General features: G+C 39.5%; 1 protein-coding gene across 1 annotated transcript; it reads right to left on the bottom strand.

The window, feature by feature from the left end:
• Window positions 1-1326: 1326 nt before the first annotated feature.
• LOC145416630 (metaxin-1) lies at window positions 1327-18786 on the bottom strand. The gene is made up of 9 exons (XM_080285566.1): window positions 18685-18786; window positions 16206-16352; window positions 15641-15744; window positions 14415-14580; window positions 12457-12585; window positions 11675-11771; window positions 5651-5680; window positions 3862-3998; window positions 1327-1543 (listed from the first exon to the last, which is right to left on the bottom strand). Exons 1-9 carry the CDS (start codon window positions 18757-18759, stop codon window positions 1460-1462), a joined length of 969 nt encoding a protein of 322 aa, XP_080141692.1. The 5' UTR covers window positions 18760-18786; the 3' UTR covers window positions 1327-1459.
• Window positions 18787-21485: the final 2699 nt, after the last annotated feature.

Genomic DNA, 21485 nt, shown 5'->3' with positions numbered 1-21485 from the left:
GTAAAAATGTCAGTAAGTTATAACTGTGCGCCAATTTGAATGGACCGCCAAACCGCCATTTGATCGTGTCACGCGAGGCTGGGTGAAGTCAGACAAAGCGAGGTGAAAGCATTTCCGGCTAATGTAAATCCCTAGCAAATCCTCTTAACCACCCCTCCTCTCCCCCTCTTTCCCCTACTTGAATTCAATCATCCTCCACACCCTCCAAAAATCAACAGTCTGCTTTTTGCCACCAGACAGTAAACAAGCTCTCTTGCTATTGTGTTCCTCTGATAGACGGTAATTTGTACACTCCAAAATGCCTAAAGTGCAAACTAAACGTAAGCGTATCGTGCTTACCTTGAAACAGAAGCTGGACATATGCAACAGACTTGAAAAAGGCAAACATTATAAAACACTAATGGCTGAATATAAATGTTAATAAGATTGAAAGTTTACTTTGTTGGAAGAAAAATAAATAAATAATATGCCTGCATTTCATACATACATCATTTATTTTATTTTCTGCAAAACAGCTGAGTGGCGGGTGAGGGGTGGAGTGATGGAGGTCAAGTGGGGAAGAAGAAGAACAGTCGGAAACGTAAATAAACTCACATGGGAGCACAGGTGTCATGATAATTCTACAGTGCAGTCTTAACACATCATCAGTTCACTAATAAATGTTCAAGCTTTTATTTCTTTATTTTATTTTTCAATTTTTATGAGTACAGTACATATAATGAATACAGTAATTCGGTAAACAATGGACTGGTGCAATTTGCAGTATTGCAAATTGCTCGACATTGCACGCACGTCCGTTATGACCATGGTGTGTGTTTACAAGGCAGTTTTTCAGGCGGAATCTCTTAGTGTAACCCTTAATGTGACTGGTGAGTACCTGAACTGTATTTACTGCTGTGATAGCCTTTGTATAGATTTGACTTGAAAATCAGAAATATGGGAAAAATCTGTAACCGGGAAGGTAAATTCCCCAAGCCACCCGGTTACCTGGGATTGTACTGTAGTTGGCTGGTTTTTGTCTAATAGAACTGGACCATTTCTGTACCTTGAATACTAAGTTGTGGTTGTATGAATTTTCATGGGACTTAATCATGAGGTAGAAATAAGTCTCCTCAGTCAGCATCCAAATCAATCTTCCAGTCTACACTTGGCCTTTAGCTGAGCTTATAGGGGTTGGGGGGTTTTGTCAGATTAGAGTAAATGCACTATAATAAGGGTTAAGCCTCTACAATATAATCAAGTCTTTTTCATCCTACTCTTGATAATGCCAGACAACTTCCTTGGGGGGGGGGGGAGTGAAGGGGTTAAGTTACCCTCGCCAGGTCTACACATACTAAACAACACTAACCAGCTAACTGACTGACTGACTGACTGCCTGGGTGGGTGGGTGAGAGTGTGCAGTATTCTTTGTCATGGCGGTGCTGTCGTGTTTCCCCGCTCCACCACCAGAGAACTCTTCTTACTCCCCGCTGGACTCCCCCTCGTTGTAGTTGTCATATTCGTACTCGTATTCTTCCTCTCCTGGCGCCTCACCCATGTCCACCTGGGAGTGAGTGTAAGGCCAGATTCTTATCAACTAGGGTTTTCCAGCAACTCTACCTCAGTGTTTATTCTATGCACTACATTTTAATATTCTGTAAGTTATTTATGTCTTATCAATACTGAAACAGACTGCATAAAGAATATACAGTACTTGAAATTTTTAGTGAGTCCATCCATCCATCCATCATACAATCCTATGTTGCCCCATGAGGAGTGGAGGAGGCCGGGGCTAGGCAAGTTGGCCCTGACATTTAAGATGAGAGTGACCAGCCTCACACATCCCTGAGTGGCATTACATGAGCAATAAACCCCAACCACTCCTTGGATATAAACCTACACATGCTCCATCCGATTGGAGTGCCTTAATTACTCACTAAACCACCAAGCGCCATAATTTGGTTATGTGGTTACCACCCAGAATAGTAAATGGTTTCCTGGTGTACAGAAACCACTTGGCTTGTCACTCAGTGTAGAGTCACCCATAAGCAGAAGGAAGAGGAAAGAATGAAGGAAAGAAAGACAGATGAGGGAGTGTAAAGTCACCCACAGGCAGAAGGAAGAGGACAGAATGAAGGAATGAATGACAGAAGAGAAAGGAAGGAAGAGAGGAAAGGGCAGACACCCAAAGCTGCACAACATCAAGTGGATGGTGAACACCCCCCACCTACCACCAACATTAGGTAATAATTCCTAAAAAGGCAATACAGGATGATACACAAACACTTCTGGATACAGTGTACAGCACTGTACTCACCATGTGATGATGATGACGAGAGTTTGCCAAGTGCTGAACAGCACATACTGTACCTATACAGGGTAACTGCACAGTTTAACTGTATAGGACAGTATTTCTCACAGAAAACATGAAAAAAAATCACTTATGAACCACTAGGAACAGCTGATGCTGTAGGAAAAGCAGGAAATATCTTGAAATAATTTCCCAGAACAATCGGCAAATAAGTGAACCCATGAATAGTGAACCCACAAATAACAGGGGTTGGCTGTAACACTACTACTACTACTACTACTACTACTACTAATAATAATAATAATAATAATAATAATAATATGAGGTGGTTGAGGTTTATTGCTCACGTAATGCCATTCAGGGATAAGTGAGGCTGGTTACCCTCATCCTAAATATCAGGACCAACTTGCCTAGCCCTCGGCTCCTATGCTCCTCATGGAGCAACATAGGACTGGGTGATGGATGGATGGATGGATGGATGGATATTAATAATAATAATAATAATAATAATCCACCCTTTTGTACTGTTTTTGCTTTTTATCTTGGAAGGAACTGTTTTACGGGCTCCTAGCCTTTGGTTCCTTCTTCCACACACACACACACACACAAAATAAAAAAAAAAAAAAAAATCCATCATCCAATCCTATGTTGCCCCCATGAGGAATGGAGGAGCCCGGGGTTAGGCAAGTTGGTCCTGACATTTAAGATGAGAGTGAAGTAATAATAATAAAAATAATAATAATCATCATTATCATCATCATCATCAGCCGGACCTCCTTTCCCACCCAAGGGCAGGGTGAGGAGTAGCAATGTCCAGACAGCACAAACTTGCCCAATCCAAACTGGCCACACTTCCATTCACTCATCATTCAAGCCCCGGAATCCTGGCTCTATCGGATACACCAAAAACATTCACCACATTCTGCAGCTTCACACAAACGTATACGATTGAGTCAATCCAGACGCTGCCATGCTCACAAGGGGTGCCAAAATCCCTGATCATGCACTTCTCCTCACAACATTCATCCAGCCAGCTCAATCTCTTGTCAGTTCCTTAGCCTCACCAACTTCCAACTCCACCTTCTCCTTGGCCTACCTCACCTCCTCCTCCTTGAAATTCGCTCTGGTATACCTTTTTCACCACTCTATTGTTATCTATTCTTTCCACATGACCATACCATCTCAGGACACTCTCTTCAATTCTGGAGTCCACCGACTTCCTCACTCCACACCATTCACGAATCACATTACTGTATTTCATACCCTATCCAACCTCTGTACTCCACATACATTCCTCAGCAGTCCCATCTCCACTGCTCTTACTCTTGACTTTTCATTTTCATGCCGCACGATACTCTCACAACTATATGTTAAAGTTAGCACTGACACTCCCTCATGTAAGCCTCGTGCAGCTGCAACACTCAGTCGTTTCAAAGAACCTCGGATGGCCCAATAATAATAATAATGATCATAATACTAATAATATAAATAATAACAATAACAATAATATTACTGGTAACAATGATAATAAACATTACTTTAATAACAATAAAACCGCCTCCTGGACCCACCTGTACAAGGCCAGCAGCAATAGCATAACCAAACATGGCAGACATGGCCACCAGTGCAGACAGCAGCAGGTTACGCCCCTTGTTGGGCACGTCATCCTTACCAGGTGACTCACGGCTCTCACCACCACGCTGACCCTCTGGTGGATAACATATCATCATCACCATTACCATTATTACCATCATCATCATTATCACCATCATCATCAATACCACAATCATCATCATTTTCTTCCCCCTACTCAACACCATCATCTTCATCTTCACCCTAACCATCATTATCACCATCACCATCACCACCACTAGTACCACCACCACCACCACCATCCCAATCCTTTTTCCCATCCAAAGACAAGGTAAGGTGGAGTCCAAAAACCAAGAAAGTAAGAAAAGAGAAAAACACAAAAGGGAGTTACCTAAACAAATCCACATGCTTTTTTACCCATCCCTAACAACATGCACGGAATATAGGAGGAATATTCTTTCTCCCATACCAAGAGGTTATAGAATGAAGAATATAAGCCAACAAAATGAATGTAATACAAACTACTGTACTACTTATATCAACTCTACTGCATCCTCATCCTCATCCTTTTTTCACCTGATGACTGGGAGGGGGGGGGACTTACATTCACTATGACGGCATTTTTCACTTAGACTCCTACTAACACCACAAAGTTGTAGTTCCGTACGTGGGAGATTTTTCACACCAATTGGGCTTACTAAAGTCCGTTTATAATCTCTTCACTATCAGATTTTTTTTTTTTTTTTTTTTTTTTTAATGGAGAAAGAAGAAAGAAAACAATAAATAAAAAATTCAATAAATCTGAGGTATGAAGAAGACACAAAACCCATCACTTTATAGAAGGGGTTATTTCATTATGTGCCTCTTTACATGGTGCTGGAGAGGGATGCCTTCATGTGGTGCTACTGATACAACCAAGCTGCTCTGCTGGCCAGTTATACAAATGTCCCACATCTCCCTACCTATCCCCCAAAATGAAGATAATGCACTGCAGCAGGAATGTATCTTCACCATGCAGTCCACCAAGTTCATGTTCATTTGAGTCTGGGTTTGCAGTTACTATCTATCGATCTATATTTACCAATCTGTCTGTCTGTGTATTATAAGAGGTGACCACAAACGAATCAACTCCATGCCACTCTGTCCTCAGCCACTAGCTGCTTTCCTTTCAACTCACGTCCCCATCTCTCATATATCTCTCCACTCCATACCTCAGTCTTATCCTTGGTCTCCCCCAATGCCTCACTCACATACCTCTTCTAGTCAGTCTCTCATACAACTACTACTACTACCTATATAGCCCAGGAAAATCTTTATTTTTATTCCTGCTACCTCCACACAATTTTATTCAGCTCAGAGAGATAAATAAAGTCATGAAGGCATTAAGGAAAGCCACCTGAACCCTTGTTATTTAAACAGTGTCCCTTGAAATGAATATAAATCATGTGGAGGTAGCAGAAATAAACTAACCCCTCCAGCATAATTAGTCTCTCCTTAACTAGAAAATTCATCTGTAGACAAATTAATTAATCTAACCCCTCCATTTAAAGCAGTCTCACCACCACCAGTCCACCTCATTTTCTACCACAGAGTGGTAAACTAGGGTACAGAATGCAAGGGGAAAAAAAAGAGGAGGAGGGGGGGAATGATGACTGAAGACCTTATCAACAACGGCCTCACCTAAATTAAATAATCTGGAGGTAACAATAATCAACAAACAAGGACACCAATGAAATTTAAGTGGTTAATATTAAATACTGTACTTACTTCTCTTGGCTTGATCCTCAGCACGGTAATCTTAACAAGGAAAGTAAAAACAGGGAAGTTAGACAGAACCATGCATAAGTAGGTATACCACTCGCAAATTCATCCACTCAATCTAATAGTGCTTTTTTCTCTTTCTTATTTTATTCCTGCTATCACCAGACAACTTTACTCATCTTGGAAAATAACTCTCAAACTGAAATTGTTAATGTAGGCTATATCTACCTCCTCTAGATAGGAAAGACTCTCCTAAGCTAAATTAAACCATCATCATCTTGGACAGGAAAAGTAAGCGTCATATGCTTAAACCTCAAATTGCAAAGTGGAATGCAAACCCAAACTTCAGATGATAATTTCTGAAGTACGTGATGACGATGGAATATATCTAGCCTTCCTATATGGCTGCTGACTAAGCTCCGTACTGTGGGGTGCAGGCTACCCATACCTAATAACCATAGGTATTCCCTAAATCACCAAAAACTTTGCAATTTAAGGTTTAAGCATTCAACCCTAAATTTCGGACATACATCACCAGACTGAGGGAGGTTACTTTCTTCACTATCAAGGCTCTCCTACGATTCATAAAACTGCCTGGTAGTAGGAACAATAAAAACAAAGACAGCCAGGTAGTAAGGGAGTTAAAGTAGCATAATCATTACAGACAATTAAACATGCTAAAGTAAACAATGATTAATGCATACACTGTTCTTCACTTGGATATCAACACCACTGTATACCTCACAGCTGTACACACACAGCCAATTCACGCTGTTTTCTCTCAAGCTTACAGTAATGGTAAGATGGACAGTGAGGCAGAGGCTGAAAAAGTGGTATGTTGGTGACAGCATGAGTGTGGAGGTCAAATGGAGGAAAGTTCATCATCATCATCATCATCATCATCATCATCATCATCATCATCATCATCATCATCATCACCACCACCACCACCACCACCACCACCACTATCCTGACATCTTTGTCCCATCTGAGAATGGGGTGAGCCAGGTTCAGACAGCAAGGAAAGAGACAGCACGATAAATGGAGACCTATCAACAGAATCCTCAGTGAAATGGGCCAGACACTCATTCAAGATCCCAAAATCATGGCTCTGCCTCATAGGCCAAACCATGCAAACTTTCTTTGTTTTGTTTTGTTTTGTTTTTTCTTTTTAGGAGAGGTAATTTTTCTTTACAGGTATGCTTCTCATTACTACCTACAACTTAAAATTTTACTCCCCCACAGATTCTGACTTGAACAGAACCCCATCATCATACCATCAAATCAAATCAATCCTAAATAATGTTGTGCTTCCTTCCTGCACACCCAGGCTGATCATGGTATAGCTTAAGCTATCTATGGGATCAGTTGCACAAAACGCTGTTATACAAATAAAACCTTCACCTCACTATTTATCTATCTATTGCCAGACGCATCAATCCCGTAAGGGATGGCCACAAAAAAATTGTCTCCATGTTGCCCTGTCCAATGCCATTTCACTGCCCTCCCCCCAGCTCACACCCCCTCTCTCCACTCCATTCCTCCATCTCATCCTCGGCCTCCCTCTCCTCTTCCCCTCCCTTCACTCACTCACTTACACTCCCCTTGTCAATCTTTTGCTCTCTGTCCTCTCCACATGGCCAAACCACCTCAGTGTATTTCTCCTAACACTTTCTATCACATCCACAACCACACCACAACGCTCCTTCACTTCAATCCATACTGCGCTAATGATGAAGATCTACGTCCCCTCCAGAAATGCCAGTGGTGTAGATCTACATCCTGCAGCACTGAGAAGTTATTGCAAGCATCCAAAGTAAAATGGAAGGTAATAACGTATCTCACTAACTCAGACATTTCTCCGCTATGCTTACAACACTAATTTAGGAGTGCGGGAGGCGAGTGACAGTCTTCACAGGCTCACAGCTGCTCTGCTCTCTCAGTAATCTCGAAGATTTCAGACATAAGAGTGGCACCAACCCGACTCGATTCAGCCAACTTTCTGGCTTTGGTGATTACTTTTATTAGTGCCAGGGATATTATACTGATGTATTAAGCCCATTTAGCCAGAAGAAAAAAAAAAAAATCCAAAGTCGGCCAGTGTAGAGGGGTATCTTTTTTTTTTTTTTTCCCCCTTGTGTGGTACAGGTTGTGCAAAACAACTTTAAATGAGGACTTTGAGTATTCAATGTAGTACACTCACTGGAAGTGCACAAATGGGATCACATGATGGAGAGTTACAAGAGTCAGATTAAAATTTTAATCATACAGGGGATGACGTCATCATATTTCTCGTACGCTTCAGAAATTATTGAAAAAAACTGAAAACTTGCAATCTCCTTTGTGGTTTAAGTTTTACATAAGCAGCCTTTAAAATAGTGAGAAGGAAGAAGACAGAGAGGTGGGAAAGGTTATTACTGAGTAGGGACAGAAAAGTTTGGATAATCTGACGTCCGTGCAACCCTAACAGCTGGACAAACACAGGACACCCACAATACAAGCAGCATGAATGCCACAAGATCAGATTATGGAAAGGAAGAGTCAGAAAATAAAAGAATTCATTTATTCTACAATTCATACAGCAAGTACAATGGTATCAAACAGTAAAGACACAATCTGTACGAGAGGTCAACTTCTACAAGGCATGCTACAATTAAAATGAAGTGCTGTTATAAAAAACACTGTTGAGGTGATGGTGTGACTATGGGTGTGTCTGTCACCTACCTAAATGTGTGTGGATGCAGAGCCACTAAAGAGTGCAAAGAGCATCAAATGTCTCAACCAGGGCGGTCTGTGACAGTCATAAAAATTATCAGTAAGAGAGTAAGTCAAAGAATTATAAAACTCAACGGACTGAAGGAATTACTTATCACTATGATGTTATCACCTCTGTACAAATGACAAACACTGAACAGATAATGTCATTATCTGTCACTGGAGAACACATACATACTGTAATTTAAATACTGGACAGATGGCGCCCTGTCACCTGGCATGTCCTGCAGAAGGTGAGTCTCAAAAGCATCAGTCCCTTATTTTTTTTCTTCCAAGAAGGTGATTTACAACTGCTGCCAGTTGATACAGCAGTGTGTGTACAATGACTTAAACTCATCTTATCTGACTAAAATAACCCAACAAGTTTATAATTCACTAGTCCGATTTACCTACACAAACTCTTACATTATACCATTACAGTCTTAACTCTTCCATTTCCCTTGCCCAGTTTGACCGTAACTTTAACAAAACTTTATCTAACTGAACCTTGCATTAAATATTTTTCTTTATGTTGACTGATTTTCAGCTGAGGCAGCAGGATGGTGAGAGACACAGCGTGCAACTCAGCTGAGCCAGCAGCCAGCGGAGGGGTCCACAGTTACCGCAGCTATCTAATTGCTCTTCTCTGATGTCAGAGATCCCATATCTATGCCAAAACAAAGCCACTTGTATACTCAATACTCAAAAACATTTACCAATCTACACAAACCTGCACCAAAATATTAACTTTGAAGTTATTTAAAACATAAGCTTATTATACTCATCATCATCCTAATACTATTTCCCGGCTAAAAATTAGTTAGGCAGGATCCAGACTTTGGAGAAAGAATGGATAAAAATAGAATAACTATAAACAGAATGCTTAGTAATAGAAAATAATCTCCCTCAGTAACCACTGATGAATATTTCTTCATTACAACCACGGACGTACGTCAAGACTGAAATTTATATGAAGCGTTTGGGAATAAGTGAGGACAGGTGGAAGAGAAGAAAAGATTGCGGGTGAGAATGAGATGTGAGAAGTACAGCATAGATGAGGTGTGTAACAGATCCACACTGATGCATCCACTCACACATACACAAATACAGTGCAATAAGTCTCCATTATATAAAGGCTTTTTCCATAACCTCTTTTGCATTTGTGTTCCAAGATAATTACACACACACACACACACACACACACACACACACACACACAAAACGTCCAAAAACGTCAATAAAGTTGAATTCGTATCCATTTCTTCCAATTCACAGTACAGCACACACTCATTTTACAACTAGGGATACATTGCTGAAAGCCAATCGTACAACAATTGATTGTATATGAATTTACCATCACAGTGATTGTAAGGTGAAAAAAAAATCATATACAGTAATGAAAAAAGTCAGGCATCGTAGTGATAGTATAAGCCCCACCTCCAAAAATGAAAAATCATAAAGTCAAAAAAATGGTCATAAAATGTTGTGATTGTATAAGCAAATGAACATAAAGCAAAGGTGCAGTGACTGTATGGAGCGAGCTATCATATTCTGGAATCCATCACTGACTTATAACAATGACTGACTACATATACAAGGTTCCTAAAAGAGCATTGTTCTTCTGTATTCAGATTCTCTGACTTCATGATTCTCATCAAACTAAACCCTTATGGGCCAAATCTGGTTTACTTCTTGAAACCTAACTTCCAGGTGTACTCCCTTGCTAATAAAAATATGAAGGCTAAGCACACACACCCACTTTCACACATGCACAAATACTACAACATACATAATAGTTATAGAGAGATATGACCAAACTCTACCTAATAACATACAGGTCAGAGGCAGTTAAGGAGTCCTAATATTGAAGTCAGGGATGTGTTTCAAATGATCACAAATTCTTTCATAACATGGTATTATATATTTTGGAGAACTGGCAAATCAGCTTTGAAGGTACAGTCAACAACAAGAGTTCTATCGCTTCTCCTGTTATTCTCTCCACAGACTTCAACAATTTGCCTATGAATCTGCAGGAACCAACAATGACGCACTCATCTGGTCAAAGAAGGAGACTGCAAGAGATCGAGCTGCATGGAGAGGCATCATTAGGTGACCATGGCCGACGAATGCAGGCATGCTGGGGCCATTATAAACTCTACGATAAAATAGATCACACTCACCAGTATCATAGTGTCTAATTCACAGCACTATATTCCAAAGTTAATGGCGTGAAAAAGCATGGCTGGTGAGTGGATATTTTTGGCCAACAGTACCAGTGGAACTAATTCACAATTTTCTGCAATTCACAGTGAAATTAACCACATTCATATGATGGCATTTTTTTTTTTCTAAATCTCTGCAATCTCCAGATGCTCTTACTCTACTTATAACGGGCCTCTTATACTAATGGCATTAATAAGACTATAAACTCCTCCAGTGCAAAAAATTCTCTCTCATCATCATCATCATCATCATCACCTAATCCTGTGTTGCCCCATGAGGAGTGTAGGGCCTGGGGCTAGGCAAGTTGGTCCTGACATTTAAGATGAGAGTGACCAGCCTCACACATCCAAGTGGCATTACATGAGCAAAAACCCCAACCACCCCTTGGCTATAAGCCTACACAGGCTCAATCCAGTCAAAGCGCCTTAATTACCCACTAAACCTCACTAAATAAAATCATCTGAAGGTCAGACAATAAAATAAAGATGTCAAAGAAATGATGGTGTTAATATCAAAAAGAATAATATGTGACTCATAATGAAGTCTCTCTTTTATAAAATGTTTTCTCTCGCTATACACTGTACATTAAAAGTTCTCTCTCACTATACTCTATCCACTTAAACCTAGCTTACCATCTCTGCCTCTTGTACACAGAATTGTAATCGGAGTATACAGTATACACAAACATACGATGCTATAATCAAGCAAGTGCAATGAAGAGGATGTTAAGCAGCACCACTGTACTGTCTAATTTTACCAATGACTTATACAAAATAGTCTGTATAGGGATATACAGCCAAATTATGATGGATGAACTCCCAGTACCGGTATGTCCTTAGTATGCCACTTCTTTTAGGTCCTTTTTTTTGCTGTTAAATCCTCATGTTACAAAAACATTTCACTCATACCAACATGGCTGACCTCATTCCTCAGTTTATAGCACCACATGTACACATAAAGTTGTGATAGTGTATTTAGAAACACATCCCTGACATACAACAAGGGCTGCCTGTTTAAGCTGGCATGACCTTACTGAATCGAGCCTAGACCAACCTGAGGGGAAGTAGCGCTGGATGGCCTTGGACACAAAGCGGGAGAGGTTTGGACACGCCTTGATGTGGTTCTGTAGCACTGGCACTTTTAGGTCAACCTGAAACAACACAACTCCCCATGAACCTTCACTTGCAGTTGCTTGCCCCTGTGATTTAGCAATATTTGAGCAATAAGCCTTATCCATCCCTTGCAATTAAACCCCATACAGGCCATATCTGGTTACACCACATTATTCCATCAGACCACTAGGTATCCTTCTTTTAATTATTAGGTTACCATACAATTCATTAAATGGTTTCCTGAGTTACAGGGAACTAAATGACATATCACTCACTGCTGAGTCACCTGAAGGTAGCACTATATCAAGTGAGTGAATGGTGAGCTCTCTTACCTACCAAGCAGATGATGAGCTCTCACCTAGAATACCTGTAGTCTTATATACTTATCAACATATCTGACTACTCTCTCGACTTTTTAACATTTATGCCACAGCCAAACTACCCTGCCTATCCTGATCTCTCCATTCCACTCTTACCATACCCTACTTTTACCTTACCTAACCTAACCAAACATACTTGACTTAACCTAACCCAATAAATCCCATCTCATCCTAACTTAATCCAATCAATCCCATCTTATCCTACCCCATACTACTCTAGCCAGACCACAAACTGATTTAAACAAACCCCATCCACAGCAATTCCAAACCAGGTCAATCTTATTTTACCCTAATCTAACCTGATAACACTGCCCCTGACCAGCTCAACATCCTGTGTCCTGACCTTGAGCAGCAGTGCGAGGTATGAGAATAACACAGCATCCAGCGTGGAGGGGGAGCGCCCAAAGAAGTATTCACGGTCACCCAGCCGGTTTGACAGCATCGTCAGACACTCCTGGGCCTGCTTGTGTAACTGTTGACCACAAAATGAACTGAGTCACCATCCATCCATCCATCCATTGCCAGACGCCATGTATCCCAAATGGGGTGGCCAAGGGCTTAGAGTTAATTGTTTTACAGGGAGGGGCACTAATCCTCCACCAACCCCACTTGACGTAGGGATGCCAACAGCATCTGGTGTTCCCAGGCGGTCACCCATCCAAGTACTAACCAGACCCAACGAGTCACAATACAGTAAAATCAGTAAGCATCATCATCATCACATACCTATTTCCCATTAATATACTGTATACCATACATATATACTGTGTGTATATATATATATATATATATATATATATATGTAGGCATACCCCAGTTTAACAATCTAATTGGTTAGGTAAAACCCCATCATCAGGCGGGGTATCGTATATTGGGGTACTTTTAACATGTATTTCAATGTGGACCGTTTACCAGCCTTGGATTTCCCTCCAAACCATGACCAAAACCCACCTAGATAAGCCCAAAAACAGGTTTAAAGGTAATCTAAATTGCATAACAGCTGTCAAGGATGCTAACCTAAGCCTAACACCTGTAAATAACTCACTAAAACCAAAAAATAACATTTGAATATTGTCATGTATAAGTCTGGAAAAAAATAAAGCTTAGTAAACTGTACCCCAAAATGACAATGTTCACCCTACCTATGGCTAAAACTCATTAATCGAAGTCTAAAAACAGTTTAATATCAACCTAAACACTCAATTTTAGTCTAAAATATCATCAAAATCGGTAAGAAAAATCAAAACCCATCGTTAAACCGGGGTTTGGCCATCGTTAGGTGGGGTAATGTGCAAATTCTACCCCCATGGTTAAGCTGGGGTATCGCATCTAGGGGTATCGTACATCGAGGTATTACCGTACTGTATGTATACAGTATATATATATATATTTTAGCAACACACTCATATTACCAAAAAAGGATATGAAGAAATAAAGGAATATAGAAATGACAGAAAATTAGGATAAAGCATAAATAACTGATAGCCATAAAATAACATTATAATCATACGGTACAGTACTTTTCTCTCCTTTTCTATTGATAAGATGAAAATACTGTACATACACACATTATGGTTGTGTCAAGTAAGGTAAAATTGGTTTAGGGTGCATCCACATGTATACTCAAACGTGTTGGCAACACAACTGGCAACAAGTTCAGGAACATGTCTGCAGCAGTATTTGGACAGATGTATGCAAATATGTTTCAGTGTAGCTTTGAACACTGGCAGCAGAGGTGATGGGATAAGTACAGTATGTCCATACAAGGCAGCTGAGACTTCATCATGATGCTGCCAATACAATCTGGACGTTGCTGTTCCCAACGTGTTTTCAGCGTGTTCGTTACTGTGTTGCTTACATGTTGCCAACACTTGTTTGAGTACACGTGTGGACGCACCCTTAGGTAGAGATGCATCCCGAACAACATAGATTTTCACTATTTTCACCACATCATACTACACTACAACCATGACCACCACCACCACCAATTCCCTCTCCCCTACCAACTGCTGACCTCTGTCTCAAGCATCAGTACATCATGTCGGTCATTAAACATGTTGGTAATAAGTCCCATTCTCCTACATTCACACACACTCACTCACATACCAGCTACATTACTGGGCTACACTAAATCAACAACCATAACCACCAACCCCCCAACTCTGACCTCAGTTTTGACCATCTTTGTCATCAGGGTTGCCAAACAGGTTGATAATGAAGTATGCAATACCCAGCTCTCTTTCACACACCTCATCAACAACTATATTACAATGATTGCCCCCCTCCCCCTCTCATGCTGACCTCTGTTTCAACCATCTGTGTGTCATCTGGGTCATCAAACATGCTGGTGATGAGGTCGCAGTGGCCTTGGTGGTAGCGGCGAGGGTACCACAGCTTGTGTGGGAATGGCATGTGGCTGAAGAACCATTTGTGGATCACATCATAGTAACTCTTTGGTTCAACCCACCTGCAACACAACATACCTAGTGGAGTATATATGACTGTTATTGTTGTAAGACGCCTGTGCTGGAATAATCAGCCTTGTTGTAACCATACTTCTCATCAACTAAATGAAGAGAGTAAGATCCAACAGTATGAACATAACAGAATAATGCAGAACAACAGTTCCAGTTGAAATGATTCACACACAAGAAAAGTCATCCAGTCATCAAACATAGATACTGTGGTAAAAGCCAGTCCCATACTGTTCCCTTTCAGAAATATGAACCCTTGGCTAAGCTAACATTACACTACTTCAGTACGATGATGTACTTTTTGTTTTATTCTTGGTATACTGATGATCTTATTCAGCTTCGAAAAGATTTATAAAAAAGGACAGGTTGGATATACTGTAGCTACTGTAGTACAGGATTTATCAATCCATGCACTGCACAACGTTTGGGGGAGTATGGTATGTTGGGCCTCAGGAAACACCAAAAGTCTACACTCAGTGGAAAAAAAAAAAAAAATTAATCTTAAACAAACTGTCAAGGATACAAAGGATAAAATGTGAAATATATACTGTACATTCTAAACCATATACTTGGGTTAGGATGTATTTTTTCAATGTATTCTTGCTATTTATACATGATTTCCTTTCAGTTTAGGTGCCATTATTGGTTATGCAAGAATCAATGATGGTTACATCTAATCCCTGCAGTCTGAAAAACCTATCCTAACATAACTTGTACAAAGGATATTGTTTTGAAGTTCTTCACATATTTATGTACTTAGGTGTAAATGTGACAATGAACACTGAGTCATGTATACACCTTAATAAACTAATACAGTATACAGTAAATATGTGCAGAAATAGAAAACAATATTCATAATAAATGTTACACAAAGGTAAATAAAACAGCCTGGAAATAGCAAGAATTAAATACTGTATATGTCACTGGAATTAGGGGGTAACATTTTTTGCTGCAGGCTTTATCACTGAATCAAAATAAGGAACACTAACCAGACAGACAGATGTAGTAGGTAAGTAAGGCAAAATAGCTGAATAAAGTAAATGGAGTACTGACCACAGATACATGAGTGCTGGGTAGAGCTTTTCCAACATAAGCTGTTCATATGCTACCACCTCCGAACACTGCTTGGGTGATAACTCATAATCGCAGCTGAAATTCTGAAAACAATGAACCTTTTCAGCATTTATTTATAGCTGAATTCAACATACTATTGTACCAGCAGAAACTATATAAATCACAGTAAGTACATATCAGCTGGTTTCCCTGCATTGTAGCTTCCTATTAAGGTGCTCTGCTATTAATGTGTCTTCACTTAAAGATGCTCAATGAGTCAGTATACATTTATTTTGAAGTGGATTTACTTACTTATTTATACCATACCTCTCTATAATGAACCAGCAGTATTTATTTTGCCTGCACACATCCAAAAGTTAACCCTTTCAGTCCAGTAAGATTAACTACAGCCTTCATTAACCCCTTCAATATAAAAAGTCTTTCCTAAGCCAAAACAAATTATCTGAACATCACAAGAATACACCAAAATAATGTGTCGTCTGATTCAAGGGATTAAGGCATGGCAGGCAGTTATCGCTGAACACTTAACAGTAGGGGCGGTCACCTGTTTGCGAAGGAATGCAGTGACCTCTGAGAACTCTGAGAACACTCCCTCTGAACACTTGAACACTGGCAGCCGACCCGTTGGGGACCGGAATGGGTTACTGGATTTGATGACGGTCACTGGAGCACCCGAGAATTTAACATATGCCTGAAAGACCCAACCAGTATACAGTTCATTCTCATTTAAAATTGTGATGAAAATGTACGTCAGGTCTATACATAAAATTTACAATTTTTTTTTGTCAAAAGTGTATAACCCAACTGTCACAGTTAGAGCTTTTAAAAGTAAAGGATACGATTAACTCTGAACTTATCAACTACACAACTTCATCAGATGCAGGTGCAAAATGGCAGTCTTCTCTGTAGAGCTTTCTGGTTGATTCAGCGCCAAAGTTAATCGGTTTCAAGGCGTTTCTCCCTACTATCCAGACCTAAAGTACCGGTAATTTAACCTACCCTGAACTACTGCAATGGAATGGAATCTAATCTAACAAACTAACCAACATAATCTAACATATACGGTACTATTTTAACCTATCCCGAATGGCTTGAGGACAAATATGTTTTGGAGCCGAACTGAACTGTTATTCTCTACAGGATGCCACTGCCGGTATAAACAATCATAACCTTAGTGATTTTAGTGCCATACAGTACCAAGAGAAAAAACAAATTTGTCATCATGTAAAGTATTCTCAGAAACTTATTATTCAATGGCTTTTAACCCCCTCAGCCTGGGGTGGTCTTTCTGGTCCAAGCCATTGTCATGTGGTTATTTTCTCATTTCAGCCCACATTCAGTCTGGTATGGTAATAAATATACAGTTTTCCCTTTCTTTTTTAAGTGCCCTGTACAACTGTAACCTTCATTTCCATCAGAAATGACCAGTTTTTGAGACTGCCACTCTCCTTAATACCTAGCAATATGGAAGAGTGGTCATTTCCAATGGGTATGCAGGTAGATATCTAATGAATCACATTAAAAAAAAAAAAAAAAAAAAAAAAAAAAAACTGAAGATTTCTAACCTAACGTTTTTCTGCTGTCTTTACAGTGGTATTAGTATAAAAAAGCAAGTGTATAAAAACCAGCCCTTTCAGGCATCAAGCAACCCTGATCCCATTTTACCTAACCTTAAGGCAAGCAACTCGAGCCTAACTGGGTTTTTTACAAGAAGAAATTAAAAAATGACTAATGACTGACCATTTTTGGTATTACCCTACCCCAATTGCACTATACTGTACCTAACTTTGGGGTGGTCTGGTTAGTACTTGGATGGGTGACCGCCTGGGAACACCAGATGCTCTTGGCATCCCTACGTGTCAAGTGGGGTTAGTGCCCCTCCCTGTAAAACAATTAACTCTAAGCCCTTGACCACCCCGTTTGGGATACATGGCGTCTGGCAATGGATGGATGGAATTCAGCCCTAACCAGAACCAATTCAAACCATACCTTAGATATCAGTATGAGTAATGCCGGCATCATTATTTTAAAAACGTTCTTCAAAATTATGGCTGAAATTGGAAAGCACCTGCCACAAGGTGCAGCCATGGCAGACTAACTCAGAAAATCAGATGGGAATTTTCCTTTGAATAACTCTGCAGTTGATTGGCTACAGTACAAGACATGCCCATGGCCAGTCTAACAGATTGTTACTACTGTACTGAAGATGCTGCACAGTTGCGTCACCATCAACGGAAGAAACAGGGAGTTAACATACAGGAAGCATGGAGTGTGACACAACACACAAATACTGAATCCATGTCTTACTTGCGAATGCTTTATCTCCATTAGTATCAATTTCAAGCAGAAGTGTCATACAAGAATAGATATACAGACAAGCTCCAACTACTGCCCACCCCCTAAAATAACCCAATCAAGTAAGGGCTGAATGGAGGAAAAATACCAATTATGGCACTTTTAATATGCACATACATAAAACTATAACTAAAGAGCAATTGGAAAATACAAAATTCCATACATGGCTGAAAATAATACAGTATCTTCACTCATGATTCATAAAAAGTTCCTCTGAAGTAACCTTCAATTATAAACAATATCATCATTTCTCTTTGATAAGAAAACCCACAAACACTAAAGTAATTTGAAGTCAAAGGTCAAATTAACAAAAAATGCCACAAGATTGTACAACTTCAAAGGAAAAATACATTCAACTTCTGACTTCGGTTTCCAAGGCTCTAAATCCTTCAGCCTGGGGTTGTCTCGTAGCCTGTTCTAATCGCAATATTTCAACCACTGACGATTTCACTCAGTGTAAGAGAAACATCAAACTGAAGGAACTGCTACCTCATTAACCTTTTTATTACACGAGGTCCTTCCTACGTTCACTGAAATCGCCTAGAAAAAGGAAAAAACAAATAAAGTCCGCGAGCTGGAGGCTAGACCCAAAGAAACGACTATACCGGTGGCTGTTTAAATTGCTGTTATGCAAATAAATAAAGACTACATGATCAATACAAACTCACCATCATTTGCAAACTTTTGAGATCCATCGATGGAAGTCCATATTTAGCCTCTCCATCCCATACATGCAGCTCCATACCGAAATTTCTGATAGGAAGCAGAAGGTTCTTTCATCGGCAAGTTTTGACCACTGGTTTTGACTGTCGTTAATGTCGGGTTGAGTAGTGGATAGTGAATTGAATTTGAATTTGGAATATTTATTGTTAAAGAAGGCGGTGGACCTTGTCATTTATTAATTTTTACGTATAACCAAACATAATCGACATTTGCGTCAATAACTATTAAAGCATATAATATACATGTATCTCATGAATACAAAAATTATTTCACTTTACAGATGCATCATTAGTTTTTCAGTAAAAAAAAAAAAAAAAAAAAAAATGGAAATACTCTACCTCGACAGTAAGAATGTCTAAACTAGTAGCCCGACATTGCCTTTGGGCTTTCAAAAAGAACTGACAGAAATATGTAATCAAAATCGATAAGATTACGAGTCATCTTGGATGATGAGGCCGGGAGAGCCTTATCTCCCAACACTGTTCTGTTGCTTGGCAGTTAAATACTGACAGACCATTAGAATGAAATTGTGCTTGATGTTTACTACTCGTGTTATTAGTCTTCTTTATGTTAACTACTCGTGTTATCAGTCTTCTTTATGTTAACTACTCGTGTTATCAGTCTTCTACCTCACCAAAATTAGGAGAGTCTAGTCTCAACCCTCTACCGATCATCTACCACAAATATTGCACTCACCATTCCAAATGTATATACTGCAGTGGCCAGAAATATTAAAACAACCACTAGACTGAAGGATATGGGTAAATAAAGCCTTAATAAACCCCTCAGCTTCAGGAAGGAGATTCTCTAAGAAATGTTTAATTCCATTGTAACTATGACTAATTCAAATGTTTCTTGTTAGTCACTGCTGCAAGTATGAAGACAGGTGAGTGCGGGTTTTCCCAAATCTGTTCCTCACAAAAACAAAGCTTAGGTACATGAAGAAAATGTAATTTATACTTGTTTTTGTTGAAAGAATATTTTGTTCTTGTGTTGATGAAGGGTGAGGACAATGACACAACCATCTTCACTGAGTCTGCCAATGAACAGTTGCTTAGGTCACAGCAGTGGACCAAAGACATCCACAGCTCCTCAGAATGAGACCTAGTAGATGTACGGCAGTTAACCTTCTGGGAGGGTCGCCCTAGCCCTGCACAATGCAGTATGGAAGGTAAAAGTTTTCCCTGCAGCCAGTACAGGCTTGGTACAAAGTAATTCGCTGTGAGTAGGAGTGGGGAAAGTACAAAAAGAAGTGAGCGATAGTTTTGTCAGTTCTGTAGACCCGTACCAAAGGTAATATGAGTTGAAGGAGAGTCTTAATATAAGTAAGAACATAGGGGTGTGTCCAACGTGGAGCCTGGTAACAAGAACGTCAGTAGCTGTCAACCAAGCCCAAAAGATGATAACAGTAAAGGAAGAAGCATGCAGCAATACATCAGGTGAATGGTTGATGGTCAACACCACTTACCACTATCATAGTAGAGTTATTATACTGTTTCAGATCAATATTCATGATTGACAGATGTCAATTTTACAACTAATTAAAGTGAACAGGGTATAAGCTGATACAACTGAGAGTTCTGGTTATACTCAAACTCAAGTTTATTTAAAACAATCATTGTGAGGACATTCTAGTCAGTATTCAATGATATCATATAAAAAAATTATATTTACATTAGTCAAAAAATGTTGATATTTTTGGCAGCAGTCTTTCATTGATGTATGCTAATTACACATCTGAATAGTGTAGCCACAATCCTAAACAAATTGTACAGAACTGCAATGCTACAAACAGATCTAACATTTGAACACAAGCATGAACACTGGCCACTCCTATGTTCAGCTGAAATGCCTTACTGTTCAGTCAGTCACACATTTCACAAAAATGAAATTCATTCCACAATATTACCAAAATGTCAACAAAACACAATACCCTTAAAGTGTACAAAATAATTAATGACACACCATATCCTTAAACTGTACAGAATATTCACATAAAGGAATCTCATAAAATGTGAAATTAAAATGATGATGATGATGATGATGATGATGATGAAAAATATCCTTTGAAGTGACTGTAAAGGACTGAAATACATATGCTGTACTGTACTGCACTTGAGCAATAAAATGGGCAGTATTAACCCCATCACTACATATTGCAATAGGTCACGATGGGGGAAACCGACAGGAAACATAACTATGTGATGACCTCACATCTTTTAGACCTGCAGTGGTGAGGTAGATGTCGAAACTGCCATGCAGAGGTGTTTAAAAAACCCAGGGACACAGTGCAACAATGAAACTTATCTTCTATATCAACAGTTAATTTTTCTATACACGGATGTGATCTTAGCAAAACTGATCTAAAAAAAGGTGACATACCAAAGTCTTAGTGTATTACAAAGATATCACTTATCTGTTAACAACCATGGGTAATTAACACCTGTCCTTACATTCTGACTTCCAGCTTCTTTTTTTCTCACATTTTATTGGGATATTTTCATTAGTAACATTATCAAATGGCAACAAGCATTCTTAAAAGCAATTATGACATCCCTCCCAGTATGGCGTAACTGGTATCGCTTCAACTGCTATCATTACATGGCAGTGTTTCTGAATACCACCATTTGTCTTTATACAGCTGAAGGAAACCTCTAGCAGTCAAAGGTTTATAATATGATGCCATACAGTATATTAAAGCAATAGACAGCAACACTAAAATAACCCTTAAACTGGCCTAAAGCAT

Source organism: Coenobita brevimanus, chromosome 107 (assembly GCF_032717465.1).
Source record: "Coenobita brevimanus isolate Jiangsu-jjx chromosome 107, ASM3271746v2, whole genome shotgun sequence".
NCBI classification, from domain to species: Eukaryota; Metazoa; Arthropoda; class Malacostraca; order Decapoda; family Coenobitidae; genus Coenobita; species Coenobita brevimanus.
This window is presented reverse-complemented; position numbering and strand designations above follow the sequence as displayed.

Bases quoted from the DNA above. Each gene is read 5' to 3' on its own strand.
- LOC145416630 (XM_080285566.1), bottom strand. From the start codon at position 18,759: ATGGAGCTGCATGTATGGGATGGAGAGGCTAAATATGGACTTCCATCG. The intron at 15,745-16,205 runs GTGACCGCCCCT...CATTGTTTTCAG, and splicing joins CTGCATTCCTTCGCAAACAG to AATTTCAGCTGCGATTATGA. The intron at 5,681-11,674 runs GTTGGTCTAGGC...TTCCTTGTTAAG, and splicing joins CCAGCGCTACTTCCCCTCAG to ATTACCGTGCTGAGGATCAA.